Source organism: Xenopus laevis, chromosome 3L (genome assembly GCF_017654675.1).
Source record: "Xenopus laevis strain J_2021 chromosome 3L, Xenopus_laevis_v10.1, whole genome shotgun sequence".
In the NCBI taxonomy this organism is placed as follows: domain Eukaryota; kingdom Metazoa; phylum Chordata; class Amphibia; order Anura; family Pipidae; genus Xenopus; species Xenopus laevis.
This window is the reverse complement of record NC_054375.1, coordinates 85269049-85296460: the sequence shown is the minus strand read 5'-3', so window position 1 is coordinate 85296460 and position 27412 is coordinate 85269049. Positions and strand designations below refer to the sequence as shown.

Below are 27412 nucleotides of genomic sequence, written 5' to 3'. Positions count from 1 at the left end.
TAAGATGTTTGCTTTTAAACAGGTGACCAGTAAATACTACCTGCTGATTGGTTGCTATGGGTTACTGCTCCTGGGCAAACTTAGTGCCTTTTATTACATAACCCCCATAATCTGTATTGTTTATTGTGTATAATGCTGACACTGTCATGTTTAATTGCCCTTTACAGAGATTGTTTATCATTCACATCCCTGCCCAGTGGAGTTAATCTGTGTTCACTATCATATAATGTTTGCAGAAACACTGAAATTCAATAAATGGAAATGTTGCTAAAATAATTGCAAATCAGAATTCATTCAGCACATTGTTTTATCATTGTGATGCTATTTATGATTTATCCAAGGTTCATCTGACTAAATACAGACTTTTCTGTGAATAAGCAAATGTGTTTTCATTTGTAAAATCAAACTCAAGTGCTGTTTGCTGCTCGAAATGTATTATGTCTTCATGTAGATGCACACAAGGCACAGCTGTTATATTATGCAGTTTATATTGTCACCACTGGTTTATGGCAGTATCTTCTGTAATATGTAAGCATTCTTCCTCCTGACATATGCTGAGCTGCAGTTACAGTGGTGCAGCCTTAAGGGGTTGCTGGTACTAAGCAAATATTCAGCCTGTTAAATACAAGGCTCTGCTACAACTAACACGTAACCTACAAGCAACAGAGAACTTTTAATCGCTGCTCTCTAAAGAAATCATTCCAGTACTTGCTCAGGAAAAGAGGAGGAGGAGCTGCCTTACTGGAGTTCAATGAAAATGAGCAGCTAAAGGGAACATCTTCTGTAGTCAGTTGTGTGCAACCACAAGGCAACATCTCTCACGTTCTACCTTCTACTCTCAACATGTGGACTACAAAATGTGCCGTAATCTTTCTACTGATCACACTTGCAGGTAAGTTCATTCTATTCTCCCATAAGTGATAAACCTGGCCACTAGTAAGAGAACATTCTTGGTATCTGCTCGCATACTTGGATTATTAAATATGCATTTTAATATCATCCTGTTTTATAATCATGTATGCATTTCATTAGCATGCAAAAAGCAGTTGCTATTTTATAAGGTCACTGAACAAATCAAATGGGTTTTTTTTCTCTGATATTAAACCAAAGAAGCATTTTCATTTTTTTTAATGAGCTGGAAATCTTTGGGAAAAAAGCTTAATTTATATATTTTTCTGCAAATATGGTGCGTTCATACTGTTTATATAAAATAAAAAATTGTTGTATCTGGTTACAAGAATAATATCATATAGTGACAACAGATGTATAAAAATATTTTAAATGAAACTGGTCAATTTATAATTAAATCTGAAGATGACGTAGCACTATGTTCAATGGCTAAACTATGCAAATTATGGAGGTCAGTGCATGTATGCTGTGCTAGAATATGGTATAGAATTTCAGATGAATTTATCATTTACCTTTGTAAAAATATGATCCATACTTTTTCTTGAGGTTTTTATCTTTTACTCTCAAGGAACTCATGTTCAATTCATTATTAAATCTGCCTTCATACTAAAGTGATAAAGCAATGGGCTTGAACCCATTCCACATTTGCCATAAAATATTACATGAATAAATTCCATATTATTACAGGATTCCAGTGAATTAAACAAATAGGGGGGTGTTGATATAGATGTTTTCTTAAGCACTAACAGCCAATACTGTTTCTTATCTGTCAAGGAAAATTTCATTTTGATTTTAATAAGGTTTCTGCTTTCTTGCTATTTCCTTGCTGAAACTGATTTCAGTATGTTAAGTGTATGTTTTGTTTAATGACACTCATACTTCAACAAAATCGAACTTAGGGTTGCTCTCTATAAGCAGAATCAAAACCTCATATCTCATAAGCTGCGCTCTGTTTAAAATTGCTTTGGAATTAACAGTTGCATTTCAGTTGTGGAAGTGCTGCCCATTTTGCATTCATTAAAAGCATGCACCCTTCTGCTGTTGTGATGTCTTGGCATTGATTCTCTTTAAAATTTAGCATGTTTCTATGGGGATTGCAGCAGTTAAATTGCCAATGGCCATTTCAATAAAATGCATCTATCAGAACTGCTGAGTCTCCTTTAAATGCTATCCAGGATATTGCCTTTCCTATTAGCTGCACACTAGCTGCAAAGGAGAAAGCAACATACAAATAAATACAATCATATATGGAAAATTATTACAGTTGTCTACATGTCGTGTAATCCATATTAGCAACTGAACCTGTGGGACATTAGTAATATGGTAACAGGCAGATCCATTCAGTGGGCATATTTATGAATTATGTGCTTATTTATAACCAGTAAATAATGACCAATGGACAGGGCATTAGCAACCAGCTTTCTACCTACAGTATGTATTGCTCATTTCTGAAACTGTGTTGGGATGGATTACAGAGGCTTGACTTTAACTATTGCATGCTGTTAGCTGAACATTTGGACTGCAGCGATGCTATACTATTTTTAAGTATTTTAGCTGGAGAATGTTGAAACATGTCAACCATTCAAGAGAACAGTTAAAAAAATAGATTATTATTATTATTATTATTAACATGTATTTATATAGCGCCAACATATTGCGTAGCACTGTGTATGGATGTGATACTATACATTTAGTATTTTTCCCTCTGACCTGTAGCTTAAAATCAGAAGAAAAAAGTGTGTGAAGAGCTAGTTGAGGTATTTTTAACTTTTGCTGAATATATATATATATATATATATATATATATATATATATATATATATATATATATATATATATGTGTGTGTGTGTGTGTGTGTGTGTGTATTTTACTGCCTGGATTTTCATATTGAATTTTAATTTCTTAAAATGTTTAAAATGATTTAGTCACTGGGCACATTTCCACTTGGGCAGTAACCCGTTGCAGCTAACCAAACATTTTCTTTAATTGTTCTTCATGCAGCTGACTAAATGGATTTAATCACTGATTAGTTGCAAACAGGCCCAGTGGTTAAGTAGCAGAAAGATGAATTTCTATAGGGTATTGGTTTTGCAATTTCAAAAATCGATGTATTTTAACAAGGCGTACAATTTTCAGTACAGGTTTTTAGGAGCATTTCAAGGATAGATTTGTATTGCTTGATTCCTAAGCTTGTCTTTGGTTCAGAAGAGCACCATAAAATCCATCATAGGACTGGAATACAAACTTTATTTTACTTACTAGGACAAACCTAAAAAAAGAATAGAAAACAACTGTACAGATGTAATGAGTTTATCTTTAGTTTATCAGCTTTTTGCAGAAACATTCCCTTGGAATACTGTGGGATGCTAAAAAATACAGGATAATGCGTGGTGGCATATTTTACCTATTCATTATACTCAACTACATGGATTTCGACTTAACAAAATATTCTGAAACCAGCAGATGGTTCTTTATCACATCAGTCAAAAATGCATTTGCCATGAAGCAAGTTCTGCAGTGTTGCAGCAGATGACATCTTGCTCAAAGGATTACAGTTCATGATAGCAATGTGAGAATGTGCCAAAGATCTTTTCATTCAAACATGAAGCATTTCATGATCCAGTGCTGCCACAAGCCATTTTCATGGAGACTCCCCAAATCCCCATCTGAGAAGGAATATCAAGTCTAAAATTTTTAATATTCTGGATATCTTTACAGACTTAAGTGGTTATCTACCTACAAAACATTACCTGTCTCAGAAAAATATTCTTTAAAATTTTTAGGACTGACGTAATTAAGACTATTGGTCTTCAAGATCAGCAAGTTCAAAATGCTAACAAGATACTTCATAAGAAAAGCGTGTTTCATTTTCAACAATTTAAAGGTGACTATTACAGTCAGTCACCCCTTAAAATTTGGAAGCAAAAAGAGTGCTCTGCAATTCTTGTTCATAATATCAAGTATGAAAGATAAATGCTCCCATTAATGCACCAAGTTAATGGTACTCAAACCAGAAAAAGTTAATTAAATAATAATAATCAAACAAAAATCTCATTTGTAAAGCCTTAACATAACCTTCAGTACTACCAAGCATTTTGTAGGTGCAAAAAAAACTGTTTTATTCCGATGAAATATGCAAAGCTGGTTTTGTCTTATCTGTGTCATCATGAACTGGTGACTCTGATAATCATTGGACGAGATAAATGTTCTTCTTTCTCTTCGTGGTTTAATCTGTTTTAAGTAGAAACTCTTCCCCTGCAGCAGTTTTGTCTCTACAGCTTTTTTTTTATGTAGCAAAATTAGTACAGATTAAGAACAACTACAATGTTCTCTGTTAACCTTTGACTTGCAATGTCATGGGGTATCAACATTTTCTATTTTCCAGGGTTAATTACCTAATTTAATTGTGTCTCTCTTGTAATCTGCCATCTATTCAACAGGAAAACAGGAAGCCTTTCCAATTAAAACCTAGAGCGCTGATTGAAAAGAATAACTTCATTTTAAATTACCTTGCAAATGTACAGAAGTGAATTATGAAAAGAGAGGCAAAAAGAAGCCGGACATTTGAATAAGGAATTAAAGACAATGTTTTTCATGTTGGGAAATGCGTACAAAACGAATCTAGAATAAAAATCCCTAAAATCTAAGCATGGAACAATAATTATTTTAAAGCCTAATCTCCTAGGTTATTTTTTTAGACCTAGGTTATGTTTTCAAAATGTGTTGACTTTTTTTATTTGTATCCCTTCTCCTAGAAAAATCTTGTTAATATCTTTTGTGTTGGCAGGGTCAGTCCTAAGGTAAATAGAACCCTGCACACCACACAGCAGTATCCATATAGCCACCCCTTGAAACAAAATGGGAAAAGTAGTGTATATAAACATGTACATGTATGGGACCTGTTTTCCAGAATGCTCGGGACCTGGGGTTTTCTGGATAAGGGTTCTCTCCATAATTTGGGTCACTGTACTTTTGAGGAACCATGTACACATTAGTTAAACCCAATAGGCTGGTTTTGCTTCCAATAAGGATTAACTATATCTTAGTTGGGATCAAGTACAATGTACTGTTTTATTATTAAAGATAAAAAGGGAATCATTTTTAATTATTTGGATTACTGTATGAAAAAGGAGTCATTCTGAACTTTCTGCATTACTGGTTTCCAGATAACGGATCTTATTCCTGTACAAGCTTTAATTTGTGTACTTACTCTTAATTATTTAAAAATACAAATGTTTATAGAAAAGGGTAAAGGTCAGTCTGGTACCCCTAACATATATCAACCTATGCTATCACCACCCCAAAAGCTGACCCTGTGTGTTTTGTACTTAAGTGATCACTTATTTCATGGAATAAGTAAAGCAGGTGTGTGGTGGGGACCTATGTGATTTAAACACAAGTCAAAGTATTTTAAGAGGGACTATTTAGCAATCCAATGTACACCAGCTGAAACATGTCTAGGTGTGTTCAAACTAATGGGGGTGGTATTTCTAAGCTGAAGTAGTGACCCTAAGGACTTTGCCTTGTGTCCTGGAGGGGTTAATTATGTAAATACAATGTGTTTTTTCCCCAGCCTTCTGAAGTCTAGCTAACTGAGAAAAATGTTTAATGACTCAAGGCAATGCTTAAGATGGCTGAAGCTGCAGACAAACTTGTTTTACATACCTTCTAACGCAACAGTACAAAATGTTTCAGACAGTTGTACTGCTTATAAATTATATACCAGTAATGACTTTTAATGTGCTTAACAACATATTGGGCAGCTTTTTTACTCAGAATTAAATGTATGACACACTGATATATTTATCATATTTTAATGATGTTGTGTTGACTTACAGAAAATCTAAATTTCACATTTACACACAGTTTTTTTAGGAGCCAAGTAACCTGCTGGGATTTTTTTGGAGTGTGAAAGAAACCAGAGTACCTAGAAGAAACCCACAAAAATGCAGGAAGAACATGCATTTTCCTTGCAAATTAATTCTAATTTCTAATAGAGCAGTAGCCTATCTGTATGGCATTTCCATTGGTATGGAAGGTGCTGTGCTGTGGAAATGTAATATCACAGCTTTAGTTGTAGTATAGTATAGGGTTGAGCCATGTGGGGAGGATTTTGTTTTCTATGTACAATATGATGCAGTATGTAATAAGTACACATCTAAGCTGTGACATGGAAATCGGCAAAGCAAAGTCATATATAGTGATTATACAGAGAATATTACATTTTCCTGTTGTAATAACGAACGGTATTTAGATTTCTAAAGCATGTACCTATAAAAACTGCTTAGTGATATCAAAAGACAAACAGGGCAGCAGTTCGTATTAACTGTAAAAGAAATATTTAGCAAATGAATATAGAAGTTGTGAATAAACAAAAAAATTTTGCAGCTGTTGTGCTTGCGGCAACTGCATATTGCAAAAACTAACAAAAAATGGCTCAAACCATGCAATATGTTCCATGGTTTCAAGATAATGTTTTATTTGCCTTAAAACTCTTAATATGATCATGCTAATTTGACAGTGTTTTAGCAAATAACAGCACGTGGACATAAGGAAATGTTTGTTTCCAGCAAATAATCTTGATAATAATACTTCAGTAATACAATTCTTGAAAATGTTGTCAAGTCACTGTGGTAATGTAGCTGAGAGGAAAAGGAAGGATAATGACTGACTCATGGGGATAAGCTTGGACACTTTATTTGCAGGAAACCATTGAACTGTGGTCAGCAGTTCAACATATCCACAACTGTCAGCATATTCCTTAGCAAGTAATCTAATGCTTATTTAATAATCAATAATGAAATAACAGGCACATTTGGTAAAAAAAAAAGAGTTTGATGGTTTATAAATACTCCAGTACAAGAAAAACAGTAATCAATGACCTTTGGCTACTAACCTTCATCCTTCTGTGCAACATTTGCTTTGACTATAGTGGCAACTATTGATGGGTGAATCTGTCCCGCTTCACTGTGAAACTACTGAAAAATTTCTGAAATGGCGAAAAATTTGTGAAACGCATTGAAGTCAATGGACATCAAAATAATTTTGACGCGTGACAATTTTAACACAAGCACAATTTTTTTTTACGCATAACTCTTTTGTCCAAATGCATTCAAGTTAATGGGTGTCTGAAAAATGTTGATGCATGACGAAATGAGGAAATGAGGAAATTCCCCACGAATCCATGCCTGGCCCATCACTAGTGGCAACCAGAACAGAATCGGAAAGGAGCTTGAATTGGCTGTTTATACTTATGATGATAAGTAGTGATGGGCGAATTTATTCGGCAGGTGCTAATTCGCGGCGAATTTGCGCGATTCTCCGCCAGCGATTTATTTCGCAAAACACCCATGAAAAAAACGGACGCCTGTGCCATTTCGCGTTTTTTTGCCATTTCGTGAATTTTGCAGGAAATTCACAAATTTTCCCGTGAAGCAAAACGGTGCAAATTCGCCCATCACTAATGATAAGTTACTTGTTCTCAGGTCCTTCAGTTAATTAATGAATAATATTGCTTTTTGCTTGCTTTTCCCAGATATATGCTAATTTAATACAGTACAGCCACAACTTTACATACACAGAAATTAAAACACATATGTCGGTCCTGAAAAGATTTTACTGGATAATGTGATACTTTTACAAAGGGCAAAGTGGTTCACTGTATCATGATCAAGAAGGAGAATACTGCATTACTTTTGAAGAGACAAAGCACCATAAATCCTTTTCACTTGTTATTTGTGAAAAAAGGGTACTGTTACTTTATGCACATATACACACACAAAACCCCGCAATGTTAACAATGACACATATTACTGTATTTAAAAGGTAATCTAGAATAGAAAATGACTTGAGGAGATAAATGCTACATGTGTAACTAATTTGATTTTCAAATGCCATTAAAATATTTCCCGGTCCTGCTATTTCCATTGATTCACAGTATCTCCTTGGACCTCCCAAAATTCCAATACCTTTTAGAATTAACCTTGAAATGAAAATGTTCCCTATGTCAGTAGGTTTTTGTTTTTATTATGTTACTATAGCTACAAAGGGTTTTGAAGAGATTGCCTAGGACTAAGTGCTAGGAAAGCATGAAACTCATTAGGCGTCATGAGGAGTTTATTTGATGTTTTATAAGATGTAATAAATTTGTAATTTATCAGCATGCTTTGGCGATTTTTTTGAAGTTATTCGGCTGTACCTCTTGACCACTAGAGGACTCCAGCATGCTATTACTATGTTTACTGTACTCTATAACCAAATTTATTAAACAGTTTTGAAGAGCAGAGCCTAATTTATTTATACAATTTTGTGCAAATGATAAGAACTTTTATAGGAGATTTATGAATCACATGAACAAGCCTCCACTGCCTAAGCTGCCATGGAACCCCATATACTTAAAAGTATTTGCATGTAAATTTCATGTAAAAATTCACTTTGTGTTTATAACATCATGCATGAAAAATAATTATATACTAATGTCATTAAGGATCCAGCATATTGACTATAATAGGTAGAAATTACAAATTTGATATCCCCCACACACTCACTGCATTCTAACCTGATCAATACATCTTTCCCATCAATGACTTATGTCAGAAAAATTAGAAAGATGTGAAAATAGAAATGCTAATGAAATAGTTCAGGATTGGACAGGATATAGTTGTTACATGTACCCCAAACACAAAACACACTATCTTTATCATTTATACATTTGATGATTATATATTTTAAATCTCATCTCCTCAAGAATACAGTATATCTCTTGTATAATGTATTATTCATTGGTGACATGATCTTATGAACCTTCGCACAGAACTGCATAAAGAGAGTAAAAAGATTGTGAAAAGAATGTGGGTCTGGAAAGTTCCCCATCATAAGGCTACACTTTCTATGTATCCTGCTGATTTCCTCCTGGATAGTTCACTTCTGTCTCTCAGTTTATAATGAATTGTGAAAGCTTGATTTTACTTTCCATGGATGGCATGCTTTATAGCTGTAACTTGAGACATGGCGTTGGGAATGAACTGAGATCCTCTTGCTCACAGGAGGATCATGTCCCATTTACTTCATACTGTAGTCAAGATCTTGGCTTCTATTCTTGAGAGGAGATCCTAAAGCAGTTATGCATGCCCTGAGCTTACCCTTGACTGCTATAACCAACCAGTTAATAACCAGATTTCCTCATTCAGGTTTTTACATCACAGAACATTTCCACGGTAGAACTTCTCCTACTCCCTCCCTGCAAATGGTAGAAGTTCCTTCATATATCTGTTTGATAGCATTCCATACAACCTAGAGCCATTGACTTCATAAATCAAATTTACATTTACATTTACAGTTCTTATTAATTATGGTCATGGTATATCTATAGTAATAAGTCAAATCAACTCGACCTGCTGTATTTTCTTTTTCCTTGAAGACATTTAACTAGTCATCTGACTGGCTTCCTCAATTCAGAATGGCCTGTACAAAAATATTTGTGGGTTACATACCCTGGAATCATACTCCAATCAGCATAATCTGATTACTGAAACCAGCATAGAGTCAGAGGCCTCATGGAGGCAAAGTGTTAATTGTATTAGCATGATTGGAGCTATACGGTGTCATTAAACAATCCAGGGAGAGGTGTTAAAACAGTATTGTATGTGGCAGACAATAGTGGGCAGATGTATCAAGGGTCGAATTTCGAGGGGTTAAATCCCTTGAAATTCGCCTGGGGAATAGAATCGAATAGGCAATTCGGGCGAATTTACGCACCGGTGAATAGTCGAATGGGCGAATATTCGCACAATCTAATATTCGATCGAAGGATTTTCATTCGATCGAATGATCGATCGAATGCCTTTTTATTCAAACGAAAACTTAGAAAACAAGCCTATGGGACTTTCCCATAGGCTTTTAAAGCAATTCGGTAGGTTTTAGGTGGCAAAGTAGGCGTCGAAGTATTTTTAAAAGAGACAGTACTTCGACTATCGAATGGGGGAATAGTCGCCGCGTTTTTGCGCTCGATGTATTCGAATCATTCTACTCAGGCAAATTTACACCAACTCGATAGTCGAGGAGCACAAAAAAACTACTCGAAATTCGAGTATTTTTCCTTCTATTCCTTCACTCGAACTTAGTGAATGGGCCCCTAGGTGTCGCACCCCCTTTGTTCAATGGTTTTTCCATTTTCACATATATGTCTTTTTTTACCCATTGTTTGAACCAATCCTTCACCCTGTCCAGAATGATAACAATTGATAATCTTTAAATGTGTGTTCTTTTAGATGTAGGTACTCCTCTGGTCCTCCTGACCAGAGGAGCTGGCTCTTCTGTGCTGCACGATACTTTTGGTTTTTCTCACATACAAGTTTGTTGCCTCAGTTCATTAACTAGTTCTTGCCTCAGTGGGGGTCATTTATAAAGTTCGCGCAGGGCAGATTGGTTCGCAAAGTGAATATATTTGCCCTGCGCATGGTTATATTTATAAAGCTGAATAAGAGGGTGCATACAGAATTGCGAATTTTTTATTCACAATGCGAATGTCTAAAGGGGCTTTATAAATATGTCACAATTCGCAAATTGCGAATCTTTATGCGCACACTCTGCGACTCAATTACGCCACAACTTTGGTGGCGGATAAAATATTCGCAAAACAGTTTTGCAAACTGCGAATTTAACGCTATTTTCGCGCACAACAACCTCGCACATTGGGTGCGCTCGCGCAAACTCCTGTCTCATTTGCGCGCCATTTGCGAAAATTTATTCACACTGCGAATTCGCAAAAAACGGAAAGACGGGCAGAGCAGTGCAATATATTAGCGCTCAGCAAAAAACATGCGCAATACAACCATTTGCGAAAAATATGCGCTGCGCGAACTTTATAAATGACCCCCAGTGTGTTGCTGAGTTTAAAGCAGACTGGGATGTAGTATTAAAAATCCTTCCAGAAATATATTTTTAAGTTCTTTTGTCTGTGGAAAGCAGGACACCTATTGAAACACCTAGAGGCCCATTTATCAAAGGTTTAATTTCGAATTCATGTGAATTTTTTTTTAACTGCAATAAGATTGAATATATTTGAAATTTGATTGGGAGATTATTTAATAAAAAAAATTGAATATCTAAAACTTGTACGAATATTACCGATTATCAAATCAAATTCCACTAAACGCGAATCGAGTTTTTTCTCTGAAAAAAACTTGAATGTCAGGAAGGCTATTAACATCTTCAAATGGGTCTCCCATTGACTTATACATATAGTCAAATTCAAATTGTTCCAGGGTAAAGGTTTGATAAATCTCGATTTTTGAATTTGAATTAAAATTCTAATTGAGTTTGGATTATTCCCAATTTGAATTTGAGAGTTTTGACCAAAAAAAAAAAAAAGAAATTTCGAATTCAACCCTTAATAAATCTGACCCTGTTGTCCGCCACATACAATTCTGTTTTAGCACCTCTCCCTGGATGCTTTAAGAACACATCATAGCTCCAGTTATGCTAATCCAAACATCACCTTGAGGTCTCTGACCCCTTGCTGGTTTCCATAAACAGACTATGCCTATTGGAGTAAGATCCCAGGGTATATAGCTACAAATGTTTTTGTACAGGTCATTCTGAAATTGAGAAAGCCAGTTGCATGACTAGTGAAACGTCTTCAACAAAAAGGAAAATACAACAAGTCCAGTTGATTTGACTTATTACTATAGATACAAATTTAAATTTCTTAAGTTGAATGGTTAGGTTTTATTAGATATCTCTATTCCTCTCAGATCTGTCTTCTCTCCACAGCACCACTTCCCTTTCTCCTGCCTTAAAACTGTATTCTACGATACTTGTAGCTGATGTTGTATTTTTGTACTGCCAGATGTATCTGGACATCCAACTGTTCAACATTTCATATTGAGATGACCGGTCTGTCTTGTTATCACATTACAAATACTGTATAAAAATGATCATGTATAAATATGTTTTGCTTTTCTTACTTTGCTTTATGCAGATTACCCTCTCTCTTTGATGATACCTTTTAAGATTAAATTAAAGAATTCAATTAGAGAGAATATTTTTATGGTTTGTGAGAATATCTATGTAAACAATAAAAGGCCATCTCTGGCAAAACACATAGGGGTAAATTTATCAAAGAGTGAAGTCAATAGTGAAGTTCCGCCACTAGAGTGAAATTCCGCCACTTCCCATTCATTTCTATGGGGTTTTTAAAGGAGTATTTATCAAAGGGTGAAATTTCACTTTCACCCATTGATAAATATGCCTTTCAAAATCCCATAGAAATGAATGGAGAGCTGCGGAATTTCACTTTTTGATAAATTTACCCCATAGCAGTCAACTGAATCTTCAGTATTTCCTGCAACAGTATATCACTGTCAAACACAAGAGTCCTCTGCACTCAACCCATTATCAATATATTTAAGAGAGCGACATTTTGTGCATACTGCTACTAAAAAATGCCTTACCCTTTAAACAAAACAGGGATTGTTTGTCCATATATTGCAATATATTTAAGCTGGCCAACTACGTCAAAGTCATCCCATATCTGGCCAGTCCTATGCTCAATTTTATCTGATTCATTAAGAATTCTATTGCTTCATTATACATTTTACAAAGGGACTAGGTTTTACCTGCAACTTACTAGCTGCTTTCAAAGTAAACCTCCATACTTGGCTGCCCTTTTATTAGACACCAGTGGGATCACCTGACTACAGCTGGGAAGGGTGGGAGCTACAACATGGAGCTGGTCACTGCTCCTGTATAAACTATAACAAACAAAGGAAAGTTGTGCTCACCACTATTTTTTAAAACCATTAGGAGGGGGTGCAATGAGGCTGTGACCACAAAATACATATAGTCAAACACAAGAGTCCTCTGCACTCAACCCATTATCAATATATTTAAGACAGAGACATTTTGTGCATACTGCTACTAAAAAATGCCTTACCCTTTAAACAAAACAGGGTTTGTCCATATATTGCAATATATTTAAGCTGGCCAGTATATCACTGTAATACACAAGAAGGTAAATGCATGCCTTTCGTCCCTGTGTTTCTACTCCAAAATATATATTTATTAAAAATAGTATTTTAAAGGAAAGCATTGACAAGGCCATATATAACACATATTGCTGGCATACTTCTGGCATTTCTTGCAGTATCTGCAAAACAGATGTAAGAATGCAATGGTGGTGCCGCAAAATGCTAGATAACCATTTTCTAAAGAGAAATACATCAACCTTTAATAATTACAAAATTGTTCTGCACAAATCTTAATCCAACTTCCTAAGTCAGCATTTCAATCTGTATGGGAATTTTGCAATAAATTGTTCTCAGTACCGTGTTCATTTTTGTACAAAACTGTCAGCATAATGTTTAATGAGACCAGCTTTTTCAGCAAAATCAATCAAACATGCAACATACCGTAGTAATGTTTTGAAAAAAATGGAAACTTGAACCAGAATCAATACATTTTTTCCAGCTTATTAAGAATTAAATTATAACAAGTTTCAGAAATAGCCTTGAGCCCATCCATGGGCAAACTAACTACAGAGTGCAACCTAGTATTAAAAGAGGCATACTAATTGCATTTAACATAGCGGGTTTATAAAGTTATATGGGTAAAAACATTTCAACCAAGACAGGTACTAGTAATAGTGCTCCCAGTTGATGAAAGCAATGTAGTGTAGCCCGCTCGCACAACCCTGGCCTTCAGCAATTCGACGCCTGGTGCACGGTGTTGGAGGGATCGGCACCCCCCTCAGCAAATTGTCCAAGAAGACACTGGCACACAGAGGCTAGTAACTAGGGATGTCGCGGACTGTTCGCCGGTGAACTTGTTCGAGCGAACATCGACCGTTCGCGTCCGCCGAATGTTCGCGAACGTAACGCAACGTTCGCCAATTTGGGTTCGCCTTAGCTGGCGCTTTTTTTTGCCATTTCTCCCCCAGACCAGCAGATACATGGCAGCCAATCAGGAAGCTCTCCCTCCTGGACCACCCCCACACCCCCTGGACCACTCCTCTTCCATATATAAACTGAAGCCCTGCAGCGTTTTTTCATTCTGCCTGTGTGTGCTTGGAAGAGCTAGTGTAGGGAGAGAGCTGTTAGTGATTTGAGGGACAGTTGATAGTAACTTTGTTGGCTAGTAATCTACTTGATACTGCTCTGTATTGTAGGGACAGAACTCTGCAGGGATTTGAGGGACATTTTAGGTTAGGTAGCTTTGCTGGCTAGTAATCTACCTTCTACTGCAGTGCTCTCTATGTAGCTGCTGTGGGCAGCTGTCTGTCCTGCTGCTGATCTCTCATCTGCATCTGTTCTTCAAACCACTGCCACCTAGCTGTGTGAGCTTTTTCACATTCTGTCTAAATATCAATAATAATACCGTCTCCAGAAACACCACCTGAGTGACGTTTTCCAAGCAGCAATAATATATTCCGTATCCACTGCTGTAGTGTATACGTTGACTTTGCAGGCATTATTTGCCCAGTGTGTTCTTCAAACCACTGCCACCTAGCTGTGTGAGCTTTTTCACATTCTGTCTAAATATCAATAATAATACCGTCTCCAGAAACACCACCTGAGTGACGTAGTGTGATTTCTGCCCTTTACAGCACAAAACGCAGCGCTGTGTCAACAATGGATTTTTTAGAAACATATTTGCCCTTGATCCCCCTCTGGCATGCCACTGTCCAGGTCGTTGCACCCTTTAAACAACTTTAAAATCATTTTTCTGGGCAGAAATGTCTTTTCTAGCTTTTAAAATTCGCCTTCCCATTGAAGTCTATGGGGTTCGCAACGTTCGCGAACCGTTTGCATTTTTGTCCGGACGTTCGCGAACATGTTCGCGAACATTTTTTCCGACGTTCGCTACATCCCTACTAGTAACAGCAGGGTTATACCCTTGCATGTTTATTCTGCAAACGTGCAACGTTTCGGGGTCAGACCCCTTTGTCAAGCATAGAAAAAAGTGCAAGCAATTTAACACCCCTCACATAATTTTTGATTGGTCAATCCCCACATCAATTTGCTGATATGACAAATACTCGGATATATTGTTGCGCTTAACAGGTTGTCTCTGATTCTGATACATCACTGCTTACATTATATCTTGCTTTGCAAACCTCTGGACTAACAGGACTGGAACAGTGCTGGACTTTATATATTTTTCAGGGATTTTCCCTTTGTATCATTCTTTGGAGTTTTGTGTCTTAAATTAAGCATTTTTGCCTTTTATTAGGTATCTGGTTTTGTGAATACAAACCAGCATTTTTCTACCAATTTTTCTATGGAATTTTTTTTAAAAAAGTTTTTCACTACTGGCATTACTATTTATATTGTGGACTTTTTATTATCTTATATGTGATTTTACACATGGAATCTTAAGGGTTAATTTTTGTGTCGCTAATTATGTATGTAAATGTGGGGATTGACCAATCAAAATTATGTGAGGGGTGTTAAATTGCTTGCACTTGCACATTTTTTCTATGCTTGACAAAGGGGTCTGACCCCGAAACGTTGCACGTTTGCAGAATAAACACGCAAGGGTATAACCCTGCTGTTACTAGCCTCTGTGTGCCAGTGTCTTCCCAGTTGATGAAACCAATAATTGGTGCAAAGTTAGCTTAGGTGAGCACAAGTAGATAAAATTGCACTTCTGTGGCATATTAATGAAAGAAACTTTCCATTTTTGCTCCAAGTAATCTGAAAGAAGCTATTATGACAGTAATCTGATCCATTCAGAGATCATTCATTTTTAAACACCCATTCTATAGTTATAGACTTGTGCAGGACTGTAGCCAACAATAAATCCCCGTTTTTGTGTACATGTCAAAATATATGTGAATGTTGGGATAGAATGGATAACATATGAACTCATATTTGGCTATCACATTGACTAATGTTGTGGTATAATTTTATAATGTTTAAAGGGCACCACATAATTACCCCCTTTTTATGATTGCATTTAATATTCAGACCTGAAGTTATTTTATTCTGGAAGAACAACAGAAAAATGAATTATAAGCAATGGCAAATTATATATTTCTCACACATTCGTAATAGTTTTACATTTATTTGTCTATGAAAAGTGTTGTGGAATATGACGGCTCTACATACAAAAAATTAATAAAAACAAATGCAATTGCTAATTGTATATAATAGACTGTAAAAATATGCTAGGCATGTTGGAGGAGAGCTGACTTTAGAAACAGTGCTGAATTTATGGCTTTCAACTACAAATACAAGTAACTTTAACATTTGTTTTTTTTTAATAAATGTATATTGGGAAGTTGTTTAGAAAAAGTTGTTGCCTCTCTTGTAAATTACTGCCAGGCTAATCAAAGTTTTCTTTTTCTCCATTCAGAAGGCAGAGGAAAGAAACGCAATCCATTGCATGACTATAAGAAGACTGCTGAAACAACATTAACTAGACTTAACAAAGCACTGGAAGTGAAAACAAAAATTTTCAACACGACTGAAAACTGTGCTAAAAGATGTAGCCGGAATAAAGGACTTCCGTTTACTTGCAAGTTAGTAGGGTTATTTTTCTAAATAAAATTATAATAATACAATAAATTGGTAATTAAAGGGCTAACAGAAAAGAAAATGTATTTTGCTGGCCAGATGAGGTCCCATTTTATTTAGCATTGTTGTTTTGGCAAAGTAAGTGCCTATTATTACATGACCTCATATGTGTAGATATGCCATCGTTTTTGAATATGTTCTACTGATGACAACTCAATGAAATATACCATGCAAACAAATTCAGTCATTTTTATCAGCATTGTTATAAGCTGACATAATAATGATTGGACATTACTAACACTGAAAACATTAGAAAATATGTTTTGGTTAATAAAATGTCAATAAGTTAAATCATACTTAATATTTTTCAAGATAAAACAGTAGTATTGTTTTGGCTGAGCAGTTTGAGTCTGATCACATGAGATCGCTCCACTGATTACTGTAGTACCAACACCCCTAACTAAAATGTCTCAAAAATAAGTTAGGATGTAGGTATGGGGAAGGAGAGGGAACCCTACAAGAAGTGTGTAATAAGCCTGTAACAACTAACATTTCACCACTACAATTGTTCTAGGAAAAGTTGTGGCAATGCAATGTCATATGTTACTGTACATTAAGAAAAGTAGATGTTAGGGTGGATGACAAAGTATGAAGGATGTTTTTATTTTTATGTTATTGGAGTAAAATGTAGGGTTAAAAAGTCCATAGTGAATATGACCTAATAGTGAATGTGAATTTGTGAATAATATGTAATAATCTGTGAATAATAGTGACCATAGTGAATATGGCCTAATTTCCAAATGTATGGGACTATTAATTACTGAAAGGAATTCACTTTGGCTAAAGGCTTCCTTCCACAAAGTCGAAGAGGAAAAGTATCCAAAACTATTATAATTGAAGTCTATTTGTACTGAAAGTGGGCTAATTAAATTAAACTGGTACTAAAGAGACCCAAGGTTCTGCTAAGAATGCCCCAGGGGTTTTGCTTATCACCTGTTCATAAACTAGGCTGTAAAGTACTCTCGATCCCCTGGGAGTCTATCAAATTTTACAATTTATCAGAAGCTGCTGTGTGTGTGCGTGATATATTTCTAAATGTATTTCTTCTCTCCAGGGCTTTTGCTTTTGACAAAAACATAAAGAGATGCCATTGGTTCTCATTCAACACTATGTCAGCAGGAATAAAGGATAAATATGACATTTCATTTGATCTTTACGAAAAGAAAGGTAACAATTATTCTTGACATTTCTAGGTAAAATATGTGTCACATACAGGATAACCACCTGTTTTTGGGTGGGGGGCGCAGGGCTTTATGAATACATTTCTTGATTGGATAGATTATGCAATTTACTGATTTAGGGGCACATTTACTAAGGATTAAATTTTGAAGTGAAAAAACGTCGAAATTTGACCATCGAATTGCAGTAGTAGTCAAAGTTTTTTTTGATCGAATATGGCCATATGCAATCAAAGTAAAATCGTTTGATCGATCAATTAAATCCTTCGAATCAAACAATTTAATCGATCGATCAAACGATTTTCCAAAAAAAACCTTTGACTTCTAAAAACTTAGCCAAATGTTGGCTATAGGTTCTGGGAGGTCCCCATAGGCTAACATAGCAATTTGGCAGGTTTAAGGTGGCGAAGTGTCGACGTTTTTTAAAGAGACAGTACTTCGATTTTCGAATGGTCGAATTTTTCAATTCGAATCTAAGTCAAATTTGGCCTATTTGATGGTCGAAGTACCCAAAAATTACTTCGAAGTTGGAAGTTTTTTAATTCGAAAATTCACTTTGAATTCACTTCGACCCTTAATAAATGTGCCCCTTAGTGTGCAAAAATAATTGCTAAATTAAAACCTGGTACAAAACCAAGATTTTGCTGTCTGGGTTCCTGTTATTTTATGCTTTAGTTTTTGGCAATTTGTATTTATAATATGCATTCTTAAATGCAGGGCTCATTGAAACCAATGATTCCAAGTAAACAGCAGATGTGATACATGTAAACATACCAGCCAGTAAATTGATGTGCATTTGAAAGCTTTTTTTTTTTCAAAGCTCTTGATATTGTTTATCAACAATTTTTTTTTTTCCAGATTATATCAGAGACTGTATTCACGGAAAAGGGAGTAATTACAGAGGGACCAGGAATGTAACTAAGAGAGGACTTGCATGCCAGCCGTGGAATTCAATGATACCCCATGAGCATAGGTAAGAAAGGAATGTAAACCAAGTGCATAATTATAGTCTAAGAGACCTTAATAATAAGTGGAAGCAATAGCCCTCGGCAAGATCCTGTCCAAAAGGCTTTGTACATACAGTAGGTGTGGGGTATAAGCGGTTTATTCAATATGGCTGGAAATCATTTGCACTGAATACAGACGCATTTAAACTGTACAAGAAGAATTTAAATATTTAGATGTGTTTGCCTTTCTTTGGGAATACAGTTGTTAGGAAAATCAAACAATTACTTTTTTTTTGTCATTCTAAATATAGCCATCATTTTTATTAGCATTTTCTATCAATAGTTTAGGCTAATGAAGTTGTATAAAGTATATCAAGCAGGAAAGAAATGAGAGTCAGACAATAATTACTTTTAGCTGTTTCAGAACTAACTAGAGCTCCCTGCATACCATTTAAGTTAAGATAGCATGGTGCTGCTATGAAGGGAGTCAGGGTTTTATGATTGATACATTGAGGTCCAAAGATTACCTACCTTTTTATAATTTTTTTGTAACCCCTTCCAAATACCCATTAACTTTGTTAAAAGCTAAAAAGTAGTAACCCCCCCCCAAGATGAATTAAGTATTTGATGGAAATTACTCAAGTTGTAAGCCATTTAGGGAACAGGTGCAGCTATGGAAAAATGCGAGAGAGGACATTTTTTCACAATAAGCTGAATCACTGCGAGCAATGTCATTTACTTGTGGCGAGTAGTTAGTTAGTTAGTGAATGGCATGGCATTTTCAAGGAGATTTTTTCCGTGGTCTCCTTTCATTCAGACCCTCTCTTATACGTACACTTATCAGGATGAGCTGAGCGGAAGAGGTTGTTGAGGCTTGACCTCTCCTACACCTCCCACTGAGGGAAACCAGTCACTGAGAATGTGAACAGGACTGCACCCTAGTGGAGGAGTGATGGGTCTCCGAAGCGTCAGACAAAATTAGTAGGCAAAAGAATGGTCAGGCAGGTAGAGGTCAATTCAGGCAGCAAAGTATCAAAATTCAATGAAATCAGGTCAAGTCAAACACAGGAGATCAAGAATAACAATATAAAAATGCTTAGTGTCTCACCAATAAAGCAACTACCATGTTGCAATGAATGGAAGTCTCTGGCATCCTTTTAAGCACACTGCGCATGTCCCGAAACAAAAGGACGTCTGCGTAACAACGCTGCGCTGGCAATGTGCGCCAATCCCTGATGTGTTATTTTCACACTTGGCACAGATGTGGCGGGGACTCAGCAACAGGAGCACCTTTCGGTAAGCTCCTTACAATAGTAGACTCTCATTCAAACCACTGCCTGGTTGCTAGAGTATATTGAATCCTAGCAACTCTAGATGAAAGATGCTAAACAACTAGCTAAATATTTCAAAATATAAAAAAAGATCATTTGCAGATTTATCCCAAAATATTAGCATACTACAAACTACAGCATACGAACATTTAAATGTGAACTACCCCTTTAATGACTAGGTGGCAGTATTTAAAGGAGATGTTATTTTATAATTATTTTATTACAAAACCATTTGCTTGCTTGTCCAGACAGGATCTCTGATGGAGACGGTATGTCCATCTGAAAGCCATTGTTTTGGGAGCACTATGAAATGCAGTGGTTATCTGACTTTTTTAGCATAGTTTCAGAAAGCATTTTGTAGACAGAATAATGAGTCTGTCCTTAAAATGGAAGATTGAATGATTAGTGTTGACCCTGCTGGGTGGAAGCCGAGCCATAAAACATGACTAGACTTGATTAAGGAGAGTGTTTGTACATATAAGTAAATTTATGTAGCACTGCTGGCTATGCTTATTAACCCTGTTGGGCTGCCTGGGGTATTTTTCAACACTTTTGCTTTTCTAATCATATAAATAAAACTGTTAAAACCTGATGCCTTTCCTTTTCGTAATATTGTAAAGTTTCTTACCTTTATCCCTCATGCAACAGCTAAGACACAAATCCATGCCTTTATCCATTCCCCACAGGGGTGCTTCGCCAATGAGGCGAGTTGAGGCTGTCGCCTCGGGCAGCAGCGCCCACTATGTACCAGGGGCAGCAAAAATGCCACTCCTGGTACTTTAAGAGCTGAAGTTCTGGTTTTCAAACCGGAAATTCGGCTCTTCTAGCGCAGAGAGCACAGTTAGGCTCTCTGCTCTAGCGTACTGGCCCTCTCTGCCACCCTCGTGGACCCCCCCTGGACCCCCTCAGGCGCAAATACGTAAGCGCACGGGGGAGGGGGATGGCAGCAACTGCTGTTGCCTCAGGCGGCAGAGGGGCCAGGATCACCCCTGATTCCACATAGATTACTAACTGGCCACCCTAGCTCCTACCTCTACCCCCTTCAGTCAATCTTAAACACTGCTACAATAATGCTTCTTCTCTCCCCAAAGAGACAACTTGTTTAAATCTGTATCAAAGTTCTTTGTAAAGCACAGAATAACTAATGTTGCCATTCAAAACCCTTTCCTGCTCACCAAATCACTACTATGCAGTAACAGTCACTATAGACCCTTTCAAATGACTGCTGGTGAAATTGTAATGAGCATCTTTACAAAAAAACAAAAAAAATCTCAAGTGAATTGATTCTAGCAATATTTTTCACTGGAGCCAATGAATTCCACCTCTGCATGCTATGTTTCCAAAGAAGTTGGGATCATTGTGACTGACAAGTGGAAATAAATGCCTTGCCTTCAGTTTTATCAACTGCTCCGGTTGTACTAAGAGAGAATGTGCTGTCCTCAGGATTATATCTACAGTCAAATATTATAAGTTTCCACTGGAGACAGTAACAGAGATAGAGATGTCTGTGACTTATCTTTCTAATAAATCCAGACGTCACTACCTTAGGTCATTTATGCAGCAAACAAAGATTGACTTGGGGTAATGTCTTCTAGGTGATACCGTTTAAGATATAACATATGCATATTTGGTATTTATAATGGGATCAAGTGCTCTGTGTCAGCCTTCTAATTCTAAAATATTATGGGGGCAATATAATACAATTCACAAAGTAATATAAATGTGCATGTTGCAATATAATATTCTTCATTAGGCTTTTATTGTATTGTGAATCTTAATTGTGCATTGCAAACCTTTAAGACCTGCTTGAAGGTGAAGTAAACTTTTGGTGCAAATGTAGCCTTTTCATAAAGCAGTTTTATTACATACACTGTGCACAACTATATTATCAAAAATATTTGACAAAGAATAATGTAGATTTGGGAGCTACATGTAACCACATTAGAGAGACATTGGGAAGAAGGCATCCCCAAAACATTGGTTTGACATGTCTGCTTTAATGCATACTTTATTGTGGCTAAAGATTTACTTTTACATTTTTATTGTAAATAAGTGAAAATCAGAGACACAGGTTAGGTCATGCTGTAAAGTCTAGAAGCGGGCCACAATTTTATAAAATACAATACAATCAAAAGGCATTTATTTATACGATGAGTAAAAACACGATACTGAAAGTAACATTAAGGATACCTACAGATAAAGAGCAGGAAGGTTTAGCAGAACCAGTTGACAGATGCCTAGAGCCGCAGCTTGAAATCAAAGTGTAAGTGCATCCAGATAATAAGTAGCATGCTGCTTTGATTGTTATTTTTCCTAATCTTTGCTGCACAGTTGAAATTTTAAAGGCCATTAGCACAATGAAGTAGCTGCACGCTATTTTATTTAGAAATAAAGGGTAATGATGTAATCACTGAAAGTTGATCATGTGCAAAGCAAATATGGGAGTAATAATGAACATTTGTTGCTTGTTAGTGTGTGTGGGCTGGAGTTGATAGAAAAACTTCATCACAACATCTGTTTTTATGAGAGTGGTTTCTCCACATTTGTGTGAAGCAATAGTCTCTTTATGAAACCAAACCAAGCTTTTAGAAAATGCTTTTAATTGTGGAGGGACCCCCATAGTAGATACCTGCTTCAGTTAGAAATATCCATTGAGGGCACTTTATATCTGCATTTTGGAAATATATACCTATCTCTGAAAAACTGCATTAAAAAGTGTGTAACGTTAAAGGACATGTAAACTCCCCCACAAACATTTAATCAGTGAACAGCCTCTTTGAAATGTTTAGATAACTGCCACTCTGGTGGCTGTAGCATCAACTTAATCACTTCCTTCCTCCTCCCTTTCTCCTCTAACCTACTCTGCCCCCTCCCTAAGGAATTTACTTTGGCTGTTGGCTAATGAGCATGCTCAGTTCTTCTCAGCTCAGATTATGAAACACACCCTCCAGTCTAACAGCCAATAAAGAGATAGCATTGCTTGTTCCCATAGAAACTCTGCTGTAGTGCTCCTATTTTTTCCTCCTAACTTCCTCTTCTGATCTCAGCCTAACCATTTAAGTTCTCAACCCCAGAAGAACTTTTTATCAAAGTATATTGTGCATTCTACATTGCATGAGCTTTACGGCATACATGTCCTGTTTGCAGCTGTTAATGTTACCGATTATGTGTCAGAGGGAAAATGGCCACTGGGTGAAAGCTAATTGTTTTAGGAAAATGTGATGGTGCTGGCAAATGGAGGGGTATATGCAGTACAAATGATGTGGCTTGGGTGGTGAAGATATGCCCAACTGGTAGGAAAATGTAGGATTTGTATGCCCTTCAATTAGTCCTATCCCAAGAGATGCTGGTAAAACCATCCATAAGGATTTTTAGTATATGGCTGGTAGTCTTGGACTTAAAGTAGCACTTCCTCAGTACCAGTTTGTAACCCTCCTGCTGTTAAATAATGCAACTGGGCAATATTTAAGACATTGCTGCATTGTCTGTTTGTCAGTTATTTAGTGGCAATGTGTAGTTATTTAGAATTTAGAAACAGCAGTCAGACTATTGCATTGTACAACCATCATAGTTCCCTACCCTCTCCTATTTGTGGCGAGTGCCAGTGTGTAAGCCTACTGAACTCATCAAGAACCAAAGTGCTGCTCTTCTTCAGTCGCTTCATAACAGAGCAACCACCCTGTAGTTACTTAAAGGAAGAGTAAAATCAAAAAATGAAAGTATTTTTTTTTTTTTTAAACTTGTTTTTATTTAAAGAATTATACAGAACATTTTGCAGTCATGACAAGACAGTGAGATAATATGATGTTCTGTTAGCGTAATGTATCAATTATGCAGTATCATAACAACAATATTAACTATGTTACAATATAAACTATCAGCTTTAACAATAGACAGCATATAAGACCCTATTAAGATGTATGCAAATAGGAGGATAATAACCGGTTTATTAGGTGGCTCCTGGGGGGTTCATTGAAATGAAAGTATTTTAAAGGAATGACAATATATTGCAGCGTTGCTCTGCACTGGTAGAACTGGTGTGTTTGCTACAGAAAAATGATTATAGTTAATATAAATAAGCTGCTGTGTAGCCACGGGGGCAACATTCAAGCACAGGATCCACAGTAGATAATAGATAAGTTCTGAATAATCCCATTGTATATTACAGAGTGTATCTGTTATCTGCTGTGTATCCTGTGCTTTCTTCTCCTTCTTTTAAGTTCTGAATGGCTGCCCCCATGACTGCACAGCAGCTTGTTTATAGAAAATATTGTAGAGTTTCTTAAGCAAATGTGTCAGTTTTACCAGTGTAGCACAATAGTACATTATGGGGCCCATTTACTAAGGGTCGAAGTGAGTTAAAAAACTTTGAATTTCGCAGTAATTTTTGGGTACTTCGACCAACGAATAGGCCAAATTTGACTTCGATTCGAATTGAAAATACTTCACAAATACGACCATTCGATAATCAAAGTACTGTCTCTTTAAAAAGACTTCGACTTCGACACTTTGCCACCTTAAACCTGCCAAATTGCTATGTTACCCTATGGGGACCTCCTAGAACCTATAACCAGTATTTGGCTAAGTTTTGAGAAGTCAAAGGATTTATCTGTAAAATCGTACGATTAAATCGTTTGATCAAAGTACGATCGTACTATCTTAAAAATCCTTTCGACTTCAAATGCCAGACTACCCTATTCGATGGTCGAATTTGGAAGTTTTTTTCACTTCTAAATTCGACGCTTGATAAATCTGCCCCTATATATTCATTATTTTAAAAAGACTTTCATTGTTTGTTCCTTTAATTTCAGTTAACTTTCCAGCAGTTTCCTAGTGCCATTAGGCTACCCTCCTGCAGTCACAGTACAATACACCAATTTATTGTACAGCGCTGTTAAAATATGTTGGAGCTTTAAAAATACATGTAATGTACTATGTATGTGTGTGTATGTGTGTGAAATTAATGTTGGACCAACCCTATTTCCAAGACCAGTTTATCCACTCCAGTCTGGCAGATAATTGGTTTGGAAGGAGTGACTAGACCTCCCTACCCCAGAATAATAACATTCTTTTACACAGAGTAAAACAGAGGCTCATTTCCAACCCTGGAATGTTCAAAGTGAAAGTTTCCTTTTAATGGTATTTAGCCTTGGATGTTAAAACACAACTCATTTTACATTAGCTGTTAACTGTAATTTCTATTGTACTATCCACTTCACTTTAATTCTCCACTCTTCAATGCGGAGTACAAAAGTAATATATTTTTTTATCAGAGCCTGATTAAGGATCCAAGGGGACCTGGAGCAGAAAATTAGAATGGTCTGTCATCCTTCTGCCCTTAACATACTGTGAAAAAATGCAAATAAAATGCTGCTCTGCTTATTTTAGATATAGCTGTGTCTATTATACATGACACCAAATTTAACTCTGCATGAGACCTGATAAACCTCTGCAAATGAAACAAGACATCTCATATAGCTCTGTGTATTGCAAAGGAACCTGATCTAGTTCAGCTAATGCATGATTTTGGCACACAGGTTCTCATTCACCTCCTCTATTCTAAAATTATCCCTTGCCTTTTTTAATTTTCTTTTCACATGCCTTTCCCTCTCTTCTCTTTTTCTCTTCCTTGCATAGTTCTCTTCATGTTTTTCTCTTTAAGTTTGCCTCTGTGCTTCATTTCTATTTAAACTAAAGCTCTCTCTCTACTACCCGATAGCCGTTTGGATTTTTTTACACATACTCTGCCCTTACAAGACTTTGCAGTCTGCTGCTTGTGGTAGAAAAAATAATGTGAAACAGCCATATGGGTCCAGAATGCCTGTAGCAGTGTACCCTTTGGATGTGCTGCAAGCATGCAGATGGCGTTGGGGCACTGGGGTTACAGTTGTGTTATGCCGCTACATTTGACTGTCCAAACACACAGTCATGCTGTTGTTCCTGGGGAACTGTGTCTGTTACACCAATTAATTTTACTCCAACATAAATTATAGAATTTATTTAATGTAACTATTTTGTTATTGCAATTTTGAAATTTGAGGTTTCTAAAAGTACGCTTTTATGTAACATGCTCTAGACCCATCTTCTTGGAGGGAAAACAAGTTCTTTGTTTAATAGAAGTGGGAAAGAAAAATAAAGCTCCACCATATACTGAACGGACACTATCCATCTGTAAAACTATAGGATTTATTCTCACGCACATGGTAAAAAGAATTTAGTTTGTTTACAGTGGTTCTTTTCTAACATTATAATTAAAGGGATACTATTGCATACTTTCCAACTGTCCCGTTTTTCGTGGAACAATGGCAAATATGACAGCTCAGTCTGCAGTCCTGGTTTCTTACTGAAATGTCCTGAGCTTCTGTTTAATCCTACACTGAACAGCCAGAAAAGTTGTTTCTAAAACATATAAATTAAATAAGAGTCTTTTTTTCGGCAGAGAGCCCAGAATACTAAGCACCTGCACTTAAATACATTTGTAACTATTTAAGATAAGCAAAGATACAATTGTAACTATTTAAGATAAGCAGGTCTCTTGGGAGAACTGAGACTTGGGCAACTCACCTTCATTAGCAAAACTGTAATAACACAAAAAGCATGACTCTAAACCCCCAGAAATGTGTTCAGACTTTCCATAACCTGACAAATTTTGTAAAATGAACTTGGTACTTAAGGGGTGTGGCCACAAAATGGCTTGCTCAACTCCTTTACTGCGAAACACGCACCACAACTTTTTGTCAGTTTTCCAATGTTGGGAGAATATAGGGGTATGCTATTGTTGGATTCAAGACTGTTTAGTATTGCCTGATAACACACATTGTTTAAATGTTCTATTTTACAGTTCTAAAAGTTTTTGACACTGTTTAAATTTGCATGTTCATGTACATGTTCTTGTACTCGTGATTATTTCCCAAATTAATGAACTGGCATCAGTAATGCTATGCTGTATTAAGTCTGGATAGATAAGTGTTGTACCAGTTTGGTATTTAAATGGACAGTAACAAATAAAATAAAGGGTTCTATATCAGCTATATTACTATCAGCTTTATTTAAGATGATATGTAGTTATAGTGGCTGCCATTTGAGTGCCAAAAGGGAAGTAGAGACCACATTTATATAGCAGATAAGATATAGGCTGCTTGCTACACTCGTCACCTATAGCAATCAGCAAAGTGCCCAAATAGACACAGAGGGAAAACATTATAATAATAGTCATTCCATTTTAACCTTTCAGTTGTTATACATATTGAAAGCAAGTCACAGAGATATGCAGAATGTATTGGCTTTTCTGAGATATAACAGAAAGGCAATACATTTAAAAGATCCAAATAGTAAAACAAAAGGCCAGCTGCAGTGTTATTTAACCTTTTTTTACTTACCACCTTTAAATATCCTATGGTATATGTTGCTTAGTCAGGGTATCTTGTTTAGAGGACTGCCACTTTCAGATATTATACTTTAAGGCCTATAT

At 36.3% G+C, this 27412-nt stretch overlaps 1 protein-coding gene across 1 annotated transcript in view; it reads left to right on the top strand.

Annotated features, from left to right (window-relative positions):
* Window positions 1-647: 647 nt before the first annotated feature.
* hgf.L (hepatocyte growth factor (hepapoietin A; scatter factor) L homeolog) overlaps window positions 648-27412 on the top strand; it is a 75249-nt gene continuing 48484 nt past the window's right edge. The window contains exons 1-4 of the mRNA XM_018252701.2: window positions 648-892; window positions 16265-16430; window positions 17540-17652; window positions 18522-18636. Coding sequence (XP_018108190.1) covers window positions 844-892; window positions 16265-16430; window positions 17540-17652; window positions 18522-18636 — 443 coding nt within the window. The 5' untranslated portion in view covers window positions 648-843. The remainder of the gene's footprint in view (window positions 893-16264; window positions 16431-17539; window positions 17653-18521; window positions 18637-27412) is intronic.